This window comes from Geotrypetes seraphini, chromosome 4 (genome assembly GCF_902459505.1).
Source record: "Geotrypetes seraphini chromosome 4, aGeoSer1.1, whole genome shotgun sequence".
Classification (NCBI taxonomy): Eukaryota; Metazoa; Chordata; class Amphibia; order Gymnophiona; family Dermophiidae; genus Geotrypetes; species Geotrypetes seraphini.
The window spans coordinates 59327227-59347452 of record NC_047087.1 but is presented as its reverse complement, the minus strand read 5'-3'; the positions used below and the strand labels follow the sequence as shown (position 1 = coordinate 59347452).

The 20226-nt window shown below is 43.2% G+C and overlaps 2 protein-coding genes across 9 annotated transcripts in view; one reads left to right on the top strand and one right to left on the bottom strand.

The window, feature by feature from the left end:
- FTO (FTO alpha-ketoglutarate dependent dioxygenase) overlaps nucleotides 1-8986 on the bottom strand; it is a 658378-nt gene extending 649392 nt beyond the window's left edge. For 5 of the 7 annotated variants that reach the window (XM_033943299.1, XM_033943297.1, XM_033943296.1 and 2 more), the window contains exon 1: nucleotides 8810-8986. In XM_033943299.1, coding sequence (XP_033799190.1) covers nucleotides 8810-8851 — 42 coding nt within the window. In that variant the 5' untranslated portion in view covers nucleotides 8852-8986. The remainder of the gene's footprint in view (nucleotides 1-8809) is intronic. The other 2 variants (XM_033943295.1, XM_033943301.1) reach the window with 1 other exon arrangement.
- A 55-nt stretch (nucleotides 8987-9041) lies between these two features.
- The window catches only part of RPGRIP1L (RPGRIP1 like), a 326668-nt gene continuing 315483 nt past the window's right edge, over nucleotides 9042-20226 (top strand). The window contains exons 1-2 of one of the 2 annotated variants that reach the window (XM_033943003.1): nucleotides 9104-9152; nucleotides 12587-12642. The gene's annotated coding sequence lies outside the window, so the exon portion shown is untranslated. Of the gene's footprint in view, nucleotides 9153-12586; nucleotides 12643-20226 lie in introns of both variants that reach the window. The other variant, XM_033943001.1, reaches the window with a different exon arrangement.

Here is a 20226-nt window from a genome sequence, read left to right as displayed (position 1 = left end):
CACGCCCAATTTACCCAAGTTCAAGCATGCACTACATACACGCATCTTACACCAAGCGTGGCTGAACGTAATAGAAGCGTCAGGCCCAATTTACCCATAGCTCATGCACTTACAGCATACAGTATTTTGTATTAAAGTTTTTGGGTTGTGGAATAGAGAATGACACGGTGGCGGTTTACCCGCGGCCACCGCATTTTAGCCGCGGGTCACCCGCCGAAAACGGAGAAGAAAACTAGCAGTCGCTGCGGCGACGGGGACAAGGCCATTCACCGCCCGCGGGGCGGTGAATGGTCTTGTCTCCGCAGTGAGGTATCAAGGATCGCGCGGTCCCCGCAGCCACCGCCCGCCCGCCCGTAGCATTTAGCCAGCTCCCTCCCTCCACCTCACCTTAAATTTCGAGTTTTCCGGCTTCCTTTTTTCCGAGCCGCACGTGTTCAAAAATCCGTGCACGCGCGGCTGCACGAGTCAATCAATCTTCTCCTCTGACGCAACCGGAAATAGGAAGTTGCAGGAGAGGAGAAGTTTGATTGACTCGCGCAGCCGCGCGTGCACGGATTTTTGAACACGTGCGGCTCGGAAAAAAGGAAGCCGGAAAACTCGAAATTTATGGTGAGGTGGAGGGAGGGAGCTGACTAAATGCACGGCTTTTTGAACGCGTGCGGCTAGGGAAAAAGGAAGCCGGCAAACTCGGAACGAATATAAGGTGAGGTGGAGGGAGGGTGGGGGCTGCTGGACCATTCTTCATTACTTTTGCCATACTAATTCCATTCTATGTTAGGTGCCACGGACTCAGATTCGAGTCCTAGCGATGATGAGTTAAAGATCCCAAAAGAAGCCAACTTCTAAATCCAGTGGTTAGAGCTACACTACACTCCTTGTGACCCTGGGCAAGTCACTTAATCCCTATTGCTTCTGACACAATGGGCAGTTCCAAAGACCAAGACTGGCCAGTGTCAAAGACAGGATGCTGAGCTTGATAGACCCTTAGTCTCCACTGTTTTTAGTGATCAACAAAATTCTATGTTTCTATAATCACCCTAATTCTGTTATCATTGGACTAGATATTCAAAATGATTTAAATGGCAAGGACAGGCTCCTGGCTGTTCAAATCATCTGTCCAGGGCTAACCAGGCATTTTCAATCTTCATGTTCAGCCCAAATGGTGTCACACAATTCAGCAAAAATACCCAATGTTGTTCCTCATAATTTAAATAATGCTCATAGAAGGAACAACATTGGGTATTTTTGCAAATGGAAGTTGGAGGGTTAATTCCCTTGAAACAGCCAATTGAGTGAAACATGAATTCATGCTGGGACACAAGATAGGTTGAATTTGTTTTGAATTTAAAAAGAAAAATGATCAATGAAGAATACTATAATGGCAAGAAAATATAATGATAAAACAGCAACTAATTTTGCCTATTTTTATATATTAAAAAAGTACTACATAAGGTGAATGTCCATATTGCTGTCTGTTGTTCTGCTGAGCACTGGCATTGAAACAGCAAAATGCATTTATTGCATACTTGTCCTCTGTCGCAAACATTATGGTGGTATATTAGTTGTGTTAATAAAAATTTATAAACAAAGCCCTGCCAGCTGAACATCTCTTTCTCTAGTTCAGCAGCAGGAACTTTGATTTATAAGAATGGAATACGCTAAATATTAGAGTACTAAGGCTTATATGGATGCTGCGGGGACGGTGACGGAGCGGTGAATGGGATGGCAGTGGCGGTGACGGGGCGGTGAATGGGATGGCAGTGACGGTGACGGGGCGGTGAATGGAATGGCGGTGACGGGGCGGTGCAGAGGATGGTGGGCCGGGGACGGGGCGGTGACGGGGACAGATTTTTTCCCCGTGTCATTCTCTATTGTGGAACAAATTGTCTGAGTTTCAACTATTTCCTATGGGGAAATTTGCTTTGATATACAAGTGCTTTGGATTACAAGAATGCTTCTGGAACGAATTATGATCACAAACCAAGGTTGCACTGCATAAACATTGTGGAATAATGTGAGCATATTTACCTGCATACTGCAGAGGTGATAACAATGAACTCAGATCGGGATTTACAAAATCATGTATATTGTTTTGCTAAAAAAAATTAGTCTATTACTAAATATACTGCCCTTTAAACCATACAAAATAGAGCTGTTTACAGTAAAATCATTCAAAGAAAATAGAATTAACATAATAGAAAATAAAAGATTGTCTGTGGTTGCAAAGTGGTTTACAAATTATACATATTATTTTGTACGTGGGGCAATAGAGGCTTAAGTGGCTTGCCCAGCATCACAAGGAGCTGCAGTAGGAATTAAAACCAGTTTTCCTGGTTCTCAGGCCACTGTACTAACTGCTAGGCTATTCCTTCACGCATATAACATGGGGTGGTGGTGTCCTAGAAGGCTAATAAAGTTTATGATAGATTGCAGTGTGGAGAAGTAGCCCAATGGTTATTGGAGTGGACTGAGAACCAAGGCAACCAGGTTCATTTCCCACTGTGGCTCCTGGGAAAGTCACTTAACCCTCTATTGCCTCAGGTACAAATTCAAAGCTTAGATTGTGAGTCCACTAGGACACAAAAAGTACCTGTATACTGTACTGTAAACTGTTTTTGTTGTACCACAGAAAAGTGATACATCAAATGCCCGACCCTTACCTACTCACTATTCTGCAAAAGGTATGGTGTTGTTCCCCCTAAGTTTGTCAGCAGGGTAGCTGCTCTGTATTCCTCTCCAATGGGCCATGCTGCTTCTTGACAGGACATTGTAAGAATCCTTTGGGATCCACTGTGGAACTCAGCAGAGGTGTTCATTCTTGCCCACGTTGTTCAACCTCAGTACTGAGTCACTTGCCCAATTGATACCCGATATTAGAACCATCAAGGAGCTGGTGGTGGATGGTGATGAACATAAATTACCATCCATGCTGATGATGTAGTACTGTTTCTAGCACAGTTGGATACCTGAGGAGCGGTAATAATGGAATTACGTCACAAGTTTAAGCCTGTTCTCTAAGATGCTACCAATTTTCATAAATCTGAAATATATGTTTTATGGTCATGTCATCACTTGCCAGCAGGATTACAGCACAACCGCAGGGTCTCCTTATTTTGGGATCTTGGAATTACAGTTCTCATATGGCTTTGGTACCTTTCCCTTGTCATTTATACCCCACTGTTACATCTGCCAAGTTGCAGATCTGCAGAGCTGCCCATAACATGGTGCGAAGCGGGAGAATCACTGATAGAGATGAACATGCTTCTGCAGCTACTCTATTTCAACACTTTCAATGCTCGGTTTCCAGAACAGTTTTCAGATCCTTGAATGGGAATTTGTCTAGTTTTACCTGGAAATATAAAAGCCCTCAGATAGGATTTCATACTTTGTGCCGGAATAAGAGGGAAGTTGGTATGGGGCTGCCCAATTGGGAAATATATTACCAGGCTTCTCGGTTAGTAGGGGTCACGTGGTACAGGAAAACTGACATTCTATAATGCTGTGTGAGATATTACAAGAGTTATTTGCTATTACTGTTTTACTGTTACTGAAATAAACTTGAGTTTGACACTGGAATTTGCTGTATCTTTGTATTTCTGTTGCAGCCTGAAGACAAAATATAACCACGTCAGGTTTTTAATAAAAGATTAAATCTTTCAAGGACCCTTTTTTAACTGGGGCATGATTTAGTCTCATCAGTTACAAAGACGAAGGTGAATCACCCCGCCTGCACACCATCATCGGGCGTCCCTAGTATGCGAAATCAACACCTTCTTCCCTCCCAGCCGGTTCTGCTCCAGCCGTATGATCCTGATGAAGGGTTTCACCTGAAACCGGGCACAGTTGATCTAATGACTACTCTGGTCTCCTGCAATTTTCATTGACTTCTTTTGGCTCGTTTTAAAACTAAGTTGGCTGTGGTTTCATTTTGCATCTTGGGGATTAGGCTGGGGAGGACTCTATGAGTGGGTTTTCAGTTTGTTCACTCTCTCACTAGTTCACAGTTTGTGACTTATTTATTGATATTAATTCTGCACTGTTGATTTCGCACACTAGGGACGCCCGATTATGGTGTGCAGGCGGGGTGATTCACCTTCGTCTTTGTAAGTGAAAGCGCTGGAGTTTGTTCTCCTGTCGCTAATAACCTCACACTGAGAGCATCCCTATTTCCAAATTGACATTTATTATTAGTGTGGTGTGGTTTGCCAGTAGTGATTGGCTGATATACACACTCATAGAGTCCTTATTGACATTTTTGCCTCTTTTTTTGTATCTTTTTAAGCAGTCTACAATTCCAGCAATGATTCTCCCGCTCCGCACCATGTTATGGGCAGTTCTGCAGATCTGCAACTTGGCAGATGTAACAGTGGGGTAAAAATGGTTTAAAGTTCCGTGCCTCCTTGGCAAGTCTCTCCTCATATTCTTTTTTCGCTGTTCTGACCACACGGTGACATTCTCTCTGATGTTTCCTGTGCTCTTTCCAGTTTTCCTCGGTTTCATCTTTTTTCCATTTCTTGAAAGATTTTTTCTTGTTTCCTATCACATTTTTAACTTCGTTGGTTAACCAAGCCGGGTCTTTTGTTTGATTCCCTTTGCTCCCTTTTCTAAATCTGGGTATATACAAGTTTTGCGCCTCGTTTACCGTATCCTTGAATAAGGTCCAGGCTTGCTCCACCGTCTGTGTTTTTCTGGAGCTGTGCTTGAGTTTTCTCTTTACCATTTGCTTCATGGTGTCATAGTTCCCTTTCTTGAAGTTGAATGCTGTTGCAATGGTCCTCCTCCCCTTTGGCATTTCTATTTCCACTTTGAATCGGATCATGTTGTGATCACTGTTTCCTAATGGTCCTACTACTTCCACTTCTTGTGCAGGTTCTTTCAGCCCGCTGAGGATTAAATCCAGTATAGCTGTCCCTCTCGTTGGTTCCCTGACGAGCTGCTCCAAGAAGCAGTCCCGCACAGCCTCCAGGAACTCCGTTTCCTTGGAACATTTTGAAGCTCCCTGGCTCCAGTCTATCCCGGGATAATTGAAATCTCCCATAATTATGGTGTTTGCGTTTTTACATTCTCTCCTCAATTCGGCCCTCAGTTCTTCATCCATTGCCTCTGTTTGTCCAGGTGGGCGGTAGTACAGTCCCATCTTTATCTCGGCTCCCTTTCTTCCTGGTATTTTAACCCATATTGATTCCAGTCGGTCATTTGCCACTGTTATGTCCACTCCGGTCGAGTGAATGGCATCCTTTATATAAAGTGCTACTCCTCCCCCTTTCTGGTGTGTCCTGTCTCTTTGGTAGAGCTTGTACCCTGGCAGTACTACGTCCCATTTGTTTTCTTCGTTCCACCATGTTTCCGTGATTGCTATGACGTCTAGGTTCTCATCCTTAGCCATGATTTCTAGTTCGCCCATTTTGCTCTTCAGGCTTCTTGCATTTGTGTACATACAGTTTAAGTCTTGATAGTTTTGTTTTTTTGTTACTTCACCTTTTGGTTTGTTGTCCTTGCCGTCCCCTTTCTGTCCTACAGACTCCTGTTTGTTGTTACTTATGTTATCCCCTTGTGATACTTTCTCATTTTCCTCCTTTTGGACCATCCCTTCCTCTTGTTTCATATCGACACCCCCCTCCCCCTTGTAGTAGACTCCTCATAACCTCCTCTTGATTCGTCTGGTTCTGTTGGTATTTCATCACCTGTTTTGTGTCTTCGTTGTCCTCCCCGCATCTTCCCCACCCAGTATCCTTTTGGGATACTGTCTTCCGAATCATCGACTCCTGGTCGACTGACGGCTTTCCCCTTCTTCCTAGTTTAAAGCTTGTTCTATTCCTATCCTGAAGTTGTTTGCTAGTAATCTTGTTCCTGCTGTGCTCAGGTGTAGTCCATCTCTCCTGAAGAGTCAATAGTAAATGCTTGAAATCCTTGTCTCAAGTAGCTGCTTGATAAGAAAGAATATGCTCACTGTACTTTTTGAATTTATAGCCCTTAACGGACGGAAAAACAAAAAGAGTGTGAGAGCTGTGCGAGTGCCTTTGAGTTGAAACAAGAGGTATTAATCCTGTATTCATCTACTATTATTATTGTTTATTAACTTGATATCCTGCTTTTATAATCCAAGGACCAGGTTGCATAGCCTACATATAATGTGTACAACTGCGTATGTCTAGTAGCTTTATAGAAATTATAAAAAGTAGTAGCAAAAGCATGCACGGTATCAAGAAGGGGTGTACTTTTACACAACTGATTTGTAGGTATATTCAGAGGAAGCATGCAGGCAGTAATAATTCACGTACAAAACAGCCCTTTTACTAACATCGTCATAACTGCAAAACTTAAGGGGTGATAAGTGCAAAGCCTATGTAGCAAATGCAACAGGTGTGCCCAGCATCTGCTCTGCATGGACATCTGCAGATTAAACCAGTGCACCCGTGATACTGACAAGTGCGTATAACACAATTGCTCCACTACTGCTTCAACTGTCTTTTCATCCTTGAAATTTTATTAATTATAAAAAAGAATTACAATGATATACAACTGTCAAACGCTAAAATGAAACTATGGCAATAGCAATTCCCCATTCCAATTCTCAACCCCACCCTATTGCAAGTACCTTAACTCCAATTGCCCCTAACAGACCTTACCCCTCCCAAGAAGATTCTGCCCCTCTCACCACTCCTCAGTGGGATGGAACAGGATCTTCTCCTGCCATCATGCTTCAGGTGACAAAATAGCACCGATGTCCCTTAGTGGTAATCTTACAGTACAACTGCTATAGGTCATCCCTTCATATAGTGAGCAATTGATTTCCCCACCATACATCTTCCACTCCCCCTGCTGCTACACTTCTATCTTTTCTGGGCCAGCTCGCAAGAAACAATCATGTTTTCGTTGTTTATAAAATGTCCCATAATGTCTTTTATTTCTTAGATTTTCAATATACTGTTTTGTTCTATTTGTTAGCATTTATTTCTATGTTTACTTACTTACAAGTCCTCGATATACCACAAAGGTCAGAGTTGACTTCTATGCAGTGTACATTACAAGTAAAAGTTACACCAACAGGAAGAGGACATGAAATGAGCAAGAAAGCTATATAGTTTTAAGAAACGTTTGAGTAAATAATAAGGTTTTAAGCGCAACCTCAAATTTGGGGTAAGAGGTTACCAGCTGGATATGCAGAGGGAGAGCGAGTTCCAAATTTTAGGATCAGCATTGGTAATGACAGAGGCACAAGTTACATACCATTGGCTCTAATATTGAGCATGTTTTCTTTATGCAGAAGGATGACTCCCTAATGGTAGTCCCACAAGAATACCACGATGGGGGTCATCAGTGCTTTTTGACACCTTGAACTAGACAAGACATTAGCAGAAGGGGACCACTACCATCCCACTATGGTTTACCATGGTGGAGTATTAACCACCCCCTCACCCCCCCCCCCCCACCCACACAGACATACACACAAAATAGCAAGAATAAAAACATAACAATCAAAATCAATTTAAAAAACCCAACAAAGTCGTTTACACTAGACTACTAGGGAACTCTCTCAGTGAGTCCTGGGAGGGTCAGGGATTGCTCAGGGAGTAGGGTTTTTGGTGGAGGGGGGGGGGATCAAGAGAAGGGATGCCACAGCTTCATCTTATTTTTTGATAGATGGAGTTGCAGTCATGCCAATAGCATGATCATGCTTAATGGCATCAAGTACAGCCATTCTATTGGCAGTAATAACAGACAGCATATGGCATCCACCCAAGAGCAGTGTCAACCTGTTACACCAGGGGTGTCCAATGTCGGTCCTCGAGGGCCGCAGTCCAGTCGGATTTTCAGGATTTCCCCAATGAATATACATGAGGTCTATTTGCATGCACTGCTTTCATTGTATGCTAATAGATCTCATGCATATTCATTGGGGAAATCCTGAAAACCCGACTGGATTGCGGCCCTCGAGGACCGACATTGGACACCCCTGTGTTACACCTTTGTTCTGCTTCTTTCACACCCATGACCCACCCTTTCCCATTTTAAGCAGCTAGCACAAGTTTTCCACCATACTGGCTGCAACAGCTGTTAGCATGGATCTGTACTAACATCTACTGTATGGTAAGAACCCACACTAGCTATTAACCACAGTTTAATAAAAGGGATCCATTATTTATATAGCAGCTGCATATGCACGTTCATTATGCATGAATATACTGTATATACTTCCTCCCTAGCAGGTGTAATATCAGTAGCTTTAATCTACCTGTGATTTATTTTGGTTTAACCCTTGTATTTTAGGCACAAATAGGCACCAATGTGTCTTTATAAAATAGGCTGGAAATAGGCATCCTGCTATGAAATACCCCTTAGTAACTCATATATTCATTATAGTCTATACAGGATCAAAGTCAACACAGAGTGACTGTTTTTTCCACATGCAGACCCGCAAACGAAACACAGCAATGTATCCCTGGACAGGACCCCACGTCATCACTGCAGTGTTTTACGTTTTGATCTGACAGATGATCACAGAGAGATCATCTTGAATGCCAGTGGACCTAAGCAAATTTCAGGCAGAAGATGTTGGTGGGAAAAGTCAGACAAGCAGCATTGGGGCCCTAGGCACTGAAAAAAAGGAAAGACCACAGGCGTGGTGGTGCAGTTATTTGAAAAGGACACTGAGACACAATCTTAAAAGCAGTAACGGTGAGGAAGAGATGTTCTAAGAAGCAGCACTAGAAAAAGGAAATGGGTGATCCACAAACTAGAGTCATAGTCGCAATCGGTCTATCTTTCTACTAATTTAATAACCAGGAAAGAAAAACGCTGAAAATACCTTGGTTTCTTTCTCTTTTTCTCTACTCCCATTTCGTTTCATTATAGCGTATTAATCTGCACATGTGAAATACCTAAATTTTTCCGCTTTAGCTTTTCAGCGAGGGTTCTTCTGGTTGTCGTAGTTTTATCGATAGAACAAATGTTATCGAAACAGCAGACCTACGATAGACTTTTAAACTACACTCCCCAAAATGCAAAGGGAGAGCGACAGGAAGTGGTTCACTGTGTCTCCCTTTTCTTTGCAGCTGTAGAGCTGATTCGGACCGGGTTTGAAAAGCCGGAAATGATGTAGTTTGGTTAGCAACGGTAGTTAGGGCCTGGAAGCAACGCCAGCGGGAAAAGTGAGTAGGGATTGATGTAAATCTGTCATTCTTTTATCAATAGCCCAGTTTTTATCATGTGTATTTAAGCATTATATTGTATAGTTAGAATTCGCCAGCCAGCGTCGCAGAGTTCAGGGCTGGCTGGGGACATTATAGGGGCTTAACTATCGGTTGGATTTGGTAATATTGTATACTTTTCCCCTTCTGCATTGGTCAGTAAGCAGTAGATAGAGAGAGGAAATGACCAAGCCTTCGGGCTCTATCGCCAAACTGAAATTTTAAGTCATAGACCTACGTCGTCATGATTCAGAGAGATAGTATACCTTCTTGGTGTGTTACTTCTTTTTGTACTGCTTTGTTCCCTTCTGCTGATGGATTGGGGTTTTGTATGAAAGGGTCGCCCGATTGAGAGCAGAAGTTCATAGAGTGCATGATTCTAGTATCCCCTTGTATTGTTACAGTTGAGTTGCTGATTCCATAATGCTCCTCCTTCTGGGACCTTAAAATCTTGGCAGCAGAACTGTCTTGCTGTTCACTTCTTTCAAGTCATCTTTTATTATTATTATTTGGATACTATTAGCGGGGTATTTAGCGTGAGAGGTCCTCTTTGAACCTACATTTGGGGTGTTCCCTACTGAAATTTAAAGGATGAAAGACTTTCCTTTTTCATGATACATATACCATTGTATTGCCTGTCTGGCTGGCATTTAAACAGTTCTTTTTAAACTGTCAACAGTGCTTCCCCAATTTTAAACTGTTGTTTTCTTTTCTGCATTATATTGTAAATGCTTTCTGTCTTTATCTGTTTTTAAGTCCATTATTCTAATTTGTATTTTATCTGTATCCCATGTATTAGCTCACCTTGTTGTAAACCACCTGGAACTTTTTTGGTATGGCGATATATAAGAATAAAATTGTTATTATTATTATTATATGATTAAAGCTTTTAGTTTGATGTCCCTTTTGTGGGTTCTCCAGATAGGCCTATAGGATATTGTATCTGTATTGCAGCACCCACCGGCCATAACCTTCTTTCCTATATATTGTAATTTCTTTTAAGAATGATATTTATATTGTAAACTGCTCAGAGAGTTTTCTGATTGAGAAGTATATCTAAACCTGAATAAACTGGGGGGAGGAAGAACCAAAAGAACTTAAGATTTTTCTATTTGTTTTACTATCATCTCCCCACCCCCCAATTCCATGCATCAAAGAATCTCTAGAAAAGATTAGGATGAAAAACATTTTTGGGTTATGCAAAAAAGAGGAAAGGATTACTTAATATGCAAAGTGATACAATTTCACAGACTTTATTGTACAGCTTTCATAACACTTGCTGTATAATCTATTCGTAAATTCCTTAAGTCCATTTATGAAAAGAAGTTTGTGTTTATTAAAATTGAATATACTTCTTCACACAATATTGTAACAAAACAGTTTGCACACTAAAAGTTAATTAAAACGAAAAGGAACTCCAGTATCAAGATAGGAAAGGCCTAACCACCATACATTCTCCATACATTCCAAGAAAACACACACACAAAAATATACACTTCATACTGAAAGTCCTCTTTAGAACCGCGAGTACTGTATCTATTCAAATATAAACTGAGATTGGGTCAAAAAATTAGCCCAAAAATTAGGATCTCTGTTAATATTTGATCCATCACCCAACCAATGGTGTGGCTGTCCTTCTTCTCCTCTTCCATTCAATTCCCGATGACCACTAGGGGTGTGATCTTCCATAGGATGACATCCCCTACTTTCCCTGCTAGACACTGGCATGGCTATCCTCCATACACGTACACCCCCCCCCCCCCCCCCCCCCCGCAATAAACAACAGTGCTACTATCCTCTGTGCACATAACCCCATACTGCTCTCCTCCATGCACGCCCCACTCCCTGGCATCACACTTACCATTGGTACTGAAGAAACCTGCAATTTTCGCTAATGCTGTATTCTGATCCAGTGTGGGACCTTGAGCATCTGCACATGCTCAAGGCCTGCCAGCTCCTGCCTTCTGTGAGAATCTTGGAGAGTTACTGACAGGCCTTGAGCATGTGTAGATGCTCAAGGCCCTGCACCAGATCAGAATACAGTGGCGACAGCAGGTTTAATCAGTACCAATGGTAAGCAAATTTTGGTAAATTTTTTTCTCCCCTAATATTCAAAAGAAGACCATTTTACAAGGAGCATAAGGAAGGGGCTAGCTAAAAGAAAGCCTTGTTTCTGGTAGAGGCCCACTTAGCTCTATTAAGTTCTGGATAGTTAGTCAATACTATAGAGATTGAAATACATTAGGGGGGAAATTCTAGAAACAGGACAAAAAAAACCACAGGTTCAAAATCGCACAAAAAAACAGTGGGAACGGACAAGATCAGGCCCTAGGATCCTGTGGGTTGGGCCGGCCCGCCCCTCCCCTGCCCAACCCACAGGATCCTAGGGCCTGATTGAGCCCCTATAGCGGGAGGGTCCTTAATCGCCTGGACCAATCAGATCCTGTGGGTTGGGCAGGGGAGGGGCGGGCCTGTCTCATTTGGATGGAGATAGGCCTGCTGACCGGATGTGCGAGGAGCTGTCCGGTCCAACTTGAAAAGTAAGACTAAGAGGGGGGTTCCGGGGTGGGGAGGTTCGTGGAGGGGGTCCGGCAGGAGGGGTTGGGCACCCTCCTGCCGGCGATCCTAGGGGGAGCCATTGGGGGGCCGGCAGGAGGAGTTCGGCACCCTCCTGCTGGCGATCTTGGGAGCTGTTGGGGGGGCCGGCAGGAGGGGTTGGGTACCCTCCTGCCACGATCGCTGGGGGGAGGGGAGACTTGCGGCCATAGCCGCGGCCACTATACTAATCACGACAGGGAGATCCTTGCCGCGATTAGGTACAGCAGCCGCGTCTACTTACCATGTAGGCCAGCATTTTGCTAGCCTACATTGTAAGCATCTCCCATTCTGCTAGGGAGATGCGTAGGGCCGCCTAGGTTCACTTAAGGCTACCGCCTAGCCTTAGGCAAGCTTAGGCGGGCTTGCAGGTCTCTCTAGGCTCCCTGGAGGCGCCTTCAATATAGGCGGCCTGCCTGGGGAGCATTTTTTTTTTTTTTAGAAAACGTGCCTCCCGATTGGCTGATTAGACAGCTGTAGGATGCCTACAGCTGCCTACAATCGGGAGCACTTTGCAGAATCAGGGCCAAAGTGTGGACCCGACACAGTGCTGTGTTTCAGCGAATAAAAACGCCTGCATCAGGGGTCACTGTAGTGTTGTAATCCACAGATAACAAGTCCTTTGTTAGTACAAGACTGGGTCAATCAAACACAAAAAAAGTTGAGTGCTAAATAATGTTGATGTAGTGTTATGAGTGTCTGTGTATGTAAGGATACCACCGCCCAGACAAGCATCATTCTTTGATGTGATAGGTCCTTGAAAATTAATGGCAAATAATTTTATTTTATTTTTTATGCAGTAGTTATCCTAACTTGAGCACCTTCTTTGAAAGTGTGAATAAACATGTGGATAAAGGTAAGCCAGTTGATATAGTGTATCGAGATTTTCAGAAAGCTTTTGATGAAGTTCCTCATGAGAGGTTCATGAGAAAATTAAAGTGTTATGGGATAGGTGGCAAAGTTCAGTTGTGGTTTAGGAACTGGTTATCAGATAGAAAACAGAGGGTAGGGTTAAATGGTCATTTTTCTCAATGGAGGAGAGTAAACAGTGGAGTGCCGCAGGAATCTGTAGTGGGACCAGTGTTCCCGCTAAGCTGCGCTGGCGCACAAAATAGTACATCGCAGCGCACAAGTTTCACGTCACAGCGCACACTCGAGCGGAGGTGAGAGGAAGCGGCGGCGGTCTGCCCTGATCGCCTAAGATGCAGCAGCGGCGGCTCCTTTCATGATCCCCGTAATTTATCATGAAAGGAGCCGCCGCTGCTGCATCTTAGGCGATCAGGGCAGACCGCCGCCGCTTCCTCTCACCTCCGCTCGAGTGTGCGCTGTGACGTGAAACTTGTGCGCTGCGATGTACTATTTTGTGCGCCAGCGCAGCTTAGCGGGAACACTGAGTGGGACTGGTGCTATTTAACTTATTTATAAATGATCTGGAAATTGGAGCGACGAGTGAGGTGATTAAATTTGCAGATGACACTAAACTGTTTAAAGTTGTTAAAACGCATGCGGATTGTTAAAAATTGCAGGCGGACCTTAGGAGATTGGAAGACTGGCCATACAAATGGCAGATGAAATTTAATGTGAACAAATGCAAAGTGATGCACATTGGGAAGAATGACCTGAATCAAAGTTACCGGATGCTAGGGTCCACCTTGGGGATTAGCACCCAAGAAAAGGATCTGGGTGTCATCATAGATAATACGATGAAATCTTCCGCCAAATGTGCGGCGGCAGCCAAAAAAGCAAATTGGATGCTAGGAATTATTGAAAAAGGGATGGTTAACAAGACTAAGAATGTTATAATGCCTATGTATCGCTCCATAGTGCAACCTCATCTGGAGTGTTGCATTCAATTCTGGTCTTATTTCAAGAAAGATATAGTGGCACTAGAAAAGGTTCAAAGAAGAGCGACCAAGATGGTAAAGGGGTGGAACTCCTCTCATATGAGGAAAGACAAAAATGGTTAGGGCTCTTCAGCTTGGAAAAGAGATGGCTGAGGGGAGATATGATTGAAATCTACAAAATCCTGAGTGGAGTAGAGCAGTGTTCTTCAACCTTTTTACATCTATGGACCGGTGGAAATAAAATAATTATTTTGTGGACCGGCAAACTACTAAGACTGAAATTTTTTTTAAAAACCATCGCCGTCCCATCCCTACGAGCTTGGTCCCACAAACCATCTGATCCCATCCGCATAAGCCTCAAATAGTTATGATTTTATATTGAACATATTTTATTAAAGTATAAAAAGAAACAGTATTTTATACAATTGTCATTTTATAAATACAAATAATACAGGGCAAAGATCAACAAAACACCTATCTCCCCTCCTCTTCACATATATCCCCTCTACTATCAAGAAAACTGAATAAGCCAAATTATTACAGAATGCTACACAAATATCATGTAACAGAATACCACAGTCACAACTGACAGGAATGGTGTTAGGGGAGTGGAACTAGGGCAACGGCCCCCTGGTCAGAGAGAGCCCTAAGCCAGCTGGAAGCTAAAGAAGCATTGCCTTGGCTTTGCACTACCCAGTTATGTCTAGCAAGATACATATTTCAAATCTGATATATTTGAATCACAAGATAGAATTGAAATTATTTTTTTCTACTATTTGTCTTCTCTGGTTTCTGCTTTCATTGCCTTTTCACTCTCTTCCATCCAGCGTCTGCCCTAAGAACATAAGAATTGCCACTGCTGGGTCAGACCAGTGGTCCATCATGCCCAGCAGTCCGCTCACGCGGCGGCCCTCTGGTGTAAGACCAGCACCCTAACTGAGATTAGCCCTACCAGCGCGCATTCTTGTTCAGCAGGAACTTGTCTAACTTTGTCTTGAATCCTTGGAGGTTGATTTCCCCTATATCAGCCTCTGGAAGAGCGTTCCAGCTTTCTACCACTCTCTGGGTGAAGAAGAACTATCTTACGTTTGTACGGAATCTATCCCCTTTCAACTTTAGAGAGTGCCCTCTCGTTCTCCCTACCTTGGAGAGGGTGAATAGTGTCTTTCTCTACTAAGTCTATTCCCTTCAGTATCTTGAATGTTTCGATCATGTCCCCTCTTAATCTCCTCTGTTTGAGGGAGAAGAGGCCCAGTTTCTCTAATCTTTCGCTGTACGGCAGCTCCTCCAACCCTTTAACCATCTTAGTCGCTCTTCTCTTATCACATAGAATTTTTCTTTTTTCATACATCTCTATTTTCTCTTCTTTATTAATTTCCAGGTACTTTAGTTAGATTGTGAGCCTTCGGGACAGTAAGGGAATTTTTTAAGTACCTTCTTACTTCTCATTTATAATCTTAATGTATATTTTCTTCAAACCGCTTAGAACCTAACGGATGTAGCGGTATATAAGAAATAAATTACATTACATTACATTACATTCTCTGGACCCTTTCGAGTAGTACTGTGTCCTTCATGTATGGTGACCAGTGCTGGATGCAGTACTCCAGGTGAGGGCATACCATGGCCCGGTACAGCAGCATGATAACCTTCTCTGTCTCTTCAGTCCAGCATCTGCCCCTTACATTCACTGTCTGTCTTTCCCTGCCCCCCCCCCCCCCCCCCCCAATTTGGTCTGGCATCCATTATCTTCCTTCTGTTCCCTTCATGGTCTGGCATCTCTGTCCTTCCCTCCCCCTGTGGTTTTTAGCATCTCTCTCTTCTCATTTCTTCCACTCGTATCTGATATCGTTCTCTGTTTTCTTTTCTTCTCTGGTCTTCCTTCTCTATTTTCTGCCTCCATCTAAATTAAATTCTTTCTTACTATTTAGTCCCGTTTCCCTCTTTTCACTGTGTCTACCCACAGCTTGTCACCCCTTTCCCTCACCCCTCCATTATCTTACTATTTTCTTCCCCCTTTATTTATCTCCTCCTTCCATCCAGTATGTGTTCTTTCCCCACTTCCATTCAGCATCTGCTCTCCCCTCTCAACTGACATCATCTGCCTTCTGCTCTCTCTCCCTTCTTCTCACTTCCATCATCTGTCCCCTTCTCTCTCTCATCTCCTACATTCCATCATCTGCCCCTTCTTTCTCTCCCCCCCCAACTTCCATCATCTGCCCCTTCTTTCTCTCCCCCCCCCCAACTTCCATCATCTGCCCCTTCTTTCTCTCCCCCCCCAACTTCCATCATCTGCCCCCCTTCCCCTCACCTTTGCGGGTCACTTTCTTTCCCCCGAGGGTGGCTCATGTCAGAGGGGAAGCTTTGGCCGAGCAGAACCGCTTGCAAGGAACAATAGAACTTACTTGATGTCATGCTGGGGCTCGTTGCCGTTTGAAGAAAAAAAAAAAAAGGGACCTGCAAAGGTGAGAGGAAGGGAAACCTCCAGGACAGCTGTTTTTTGCCCTCCTTCAGCGGCCCAAGAGTCTTTAGGCATGCGGAAGCTCTGTGTGCTTTTAACTTCGGCACAGAGCTGCCCCTAAGCAGTAGTTTAGCGCGGTTTCACGAGGCAGCCTCGGGGCCTTTGCTAGGCCGGCCCACTTCGATGATGCGATGTGGGCCGGCCTAGCAAAGGCCCCAAGGCTGCCTCGTGAAACCGCGCTAAACTACTGCTTAGGGGCAGCTCTGTGCCGAAGTTAAAAGCACACAGAGCTGCCGCTGCTGGTCTGGAGGTGCGGAGACAAGGCAGGAGGCATACGCGGTGGAAGGCAGGAGTCCCGGCACAGCGACGGCAACAGGAAGTTGCAAGTCAGCTGACGCCGGCACCTTTCATTGCGGCGGGGACCCGAATCCTTCGCAGACTGGCAAGATTTTTTTGCGGACCTACACCGGTCCGCGGACCAGCGGTTGAAGAACTGTGGAGTAGAGCAGGTACAAATTGATCAATTTTTCACTCCGTAAAAAAATTACAAAGACTAGGGGGCACTCGATGAAGTTACAGGGAAATACTTTTAAAACCAATTGGAGGAAATTTTTTTTCACTCGGAGAATAGTTAAGCTCTGGAATGCGTTGCCAGAGGATGTGATAAGAGCGGATAGAGTAGCTGGTTTTAAGAAAGGTTTGGACAAGTTCCTGGAGGAAAAGCCCATAGTCTGTTATTGAGAAAGACACGGGGGAAGCCACTGCTTGCCCTAAATCGGTAGCATGGAATATTGCTACACCTTGGGTTATGGCCAGGTACTAGTGACCTGGATTGGCCACCGTGAGAACGGGCTACTGGGCTTGATGGACCATTGGTCTGACCCAGTAAGGCTAGTCTTATGTTCTTTGTTTCAGTTTGAATCTTCTTATCTTTGCAAACTTGGATTTTCAGCTCTGACAAATTAAATTGAAAAAAAGAGAACTGCATATGGTAGATGATGAAATGCATGTTTGCTTGTTGACTATCAACCTGTGTTTTTAGTTAATTTGCATTCAAAATCAAGCACATTTATTAGAAATTCTATTCTATCTATTTTAGTTTCATCGTTGTTGCAATTACCCATACATAGCTACAGCCTCAGCACCCTGAGGTTGTAGGTTCAAACCCATGCTGCTCCTTGTGACCCTGGGCAAGTCACTTAATCCTCCCATTGCCCCAGGTACATTAGATAGATTGTGAGCCTTCAGGGACAGACAGGGAAAAATGCTTGAGTACCTGAATAAACTCATGTAAACCGTTCTGAGCTCTTCTGGGAGAACGGTATAGAAAATTGAATAAAAAAATAAAGAACTTTAAATAAATAACTCTTAAATTTAATTTTTTGTTGGTTTTGTAATTTCAATTATAATGTGCCATAAAAAAACATTTGCTTCGTTTAATGTGCCAGAGCTAAACAAGTTTGAGAGATACTGAACCAATTGAATGTGAGCCCTATAACTCTTTTTATTTACTCGAGTAGTTTAGTATCTCAGTGTGATGTTCACACCACAAGCATCCAGTGTGTTTTGTTGGGTTTTTTTTACTCTTTATTGAATTTTCACATAATTCACAAGATATCCTTGCACAACACTATAATGTATCAAAAGTCCAAAGGTAATAAAATAGACTTTCTTAGACCACTATAAATGAGTAGGAGAGATCCGAAAAAATAGTGAAGAGAAGCTAATATCAATAAAAATCATAAGATAAAAGGAAAAGGCTTAACAGAGATTCCCATTACATAGTATGTGTTCCAGACACTAAACTCTTAACAGTACCCAACTTCTTCATGTCAAGAAATGCTCGCAAGTGTTCACGCACAAAGAAAACATATTTAACTCCAAGGTACTTTACTAAACATTTACATGGGTAGGCTAAGAGGAAAGTTGCCCCAAGTGTCAGAGTTTCAGATCTCATCATCAGGAAAAGTTTTCTCCTCTCTTGTGTTTGCCTCGTCACAGACTCTCTTCCCCAGAAATAGAGATTGAGAATTCCGAAAGTATATTCGTAGGAAATAATTTGTGTCTTGCTCAAAAACAAAGGAAATTAGTAAAGTAGCTCACTCTGTGGTCTCTGAAACAGAATTTTAAAGTATTTCAGTGAGAGTCAGTAAATCCGTAGCTCTAGCACCTTGAACAGGGGCGGCCCCTATTTCCTTCTTTGGGAGGATATAGTATATACGATTAATTGGTGGAATTAAGTCTGAGGAATACTTCAAAATTTCCATAAGATATTTTTTAAACATTTCTATAAGGGACGTTCCCACTGATCTTGGAAAATTGAGAATACGCATATTCAATCTTCTATTGTAATTTTCCAATTGCTCCATTTTCCTATTTAGGTTTTGTCCTTAACCATTTCTGTGGATAACCTGGTTAAGTTCTGCATTAAAATGTTCTTTAGTGCCTTGGAGCTTTTCTGAAAGAGTATTTACAGTACTCACAAGCGTCGCAATTTCTTGAGAAGATTTGTTCACTGTAGAGTTGATCTTCATGAGAGCTTCCCAAATGCTCTCTAATGACACCGTTGTTACAATTGCTCATACATAGCTTAAAGAACTGTAAATAAATCTCTAATTTAATTTTTTTTTTTGGTTCTGCAATTTGTAATTTCAATTATACTGTGCTGTGAAAAACATTTGCTCCAGTGTGCCAGAACTAAAAATGTTTGAGAGACACTGGCATAAGATAAACCTGAACACCTCATATACTAGGGGCTCCTTTTTACAAAGTTGCATTAGCGGTTTAACGCACGTAATAGCATGCGCTAATTTACCGGCCACACTAGCCGCTACTGCCTCCTCATGAGTAGGCGGTAGTTTTTCGGCTAGCGCAGGGGTTAGCGCGTGCTCAAAAGGTGCGTGCGGTAAAGCCGCTGACGCGGCTTCGTAAAAGGAGCCCTAGATGTGGGGAGGGGGGCTAGTTAAAAGATAGAAAACATAGGGCTCCTTTTACAAAGTCGCGCTAGGGCCTTAACGCGCAGAATAGCGTATGCTAAATTGCCACATGGTTAGCCGCTACGTCTCCTTTTTAGCAGATGGTAGATTTCTGGCTAGCGTGCGGCTTAGCGCACACTAATCCGGGGTGTGTGATAAAACCGCTAGCGCAGCTTTGTAAAAGGAGCCCATAGAGTTAAGTTAAATCAGTGTATCGCAAACTGTGTGCCGCATGAGATTTCAGGTGTGCTGTGAGATACCGAGGAGGATGAGAGGCACCAGCGCCGGCTGACTGCTTGCAGGGCCTGCCTCTTGCAGCGAGAGGTACATCCTGTAGGCAATCGGCCACTGCCTGCGCCTCTCCTCCTCCCTGTTTTTGTTGATCCTCCTTCAATCACAGATTGACTTCCCAAGGAGCCAGTTATCGGGTACAGATCACAAACTAGAAAACGCCATATAAACTATGCATAATCGCCTACATACACAAAACACAAGCAAACAGTTAATGCTGGGATGAGCTAAAAATATTTTGTAATCAAGCTGAAATTTGACACATGAGGAGTGTGTGGCGCAGTGGTTGGAGCTACAGTCTCAGCACCCTGGGGCTGTAGGTTCAAACCCTGCGCTGCTCCTTGTGACCATGGGCAAGTCACTCAGTTCTCTGTAGCCCCAGGTACGTTAGATTGTGAGCCCGCTGGGACAGATAGGCTTGAGTATCTGATTGTAAAACTGCTTAGATACCCTTGATAGGCAATATATAGAAACCTAATAAACTTAAAAAAAAAAAATACCAAGTGAAGAAAAATAAGCCTTGTGGAGACAAGATTTGACAAAGTTTTTTACATACTACCATGTACCACCCTAATGACGCAGGGTTCCATATTAGGAGTCGCTGTCCAGGAAAAGGATCTTAGTGTCATTTTTGATGCTCAGTGTGCAGCAGTAGCTCAGAAAGCAAATAGAATCTATGAATAATTAGGAAGAGCAAAATTGAGAATATTATAATGTCCATTGTTTGAATCCACCTCAAATATTATGTGCCGTTTTAGTCAATGCATCTTAAAAAAGATATAGCAGAATTAGAAAAGATTAAGAGAAGAGCAATGAAAATGATACAGGAGATGAGATGACTTTCCTATAAGAAAAGGTTAAAGAGACTA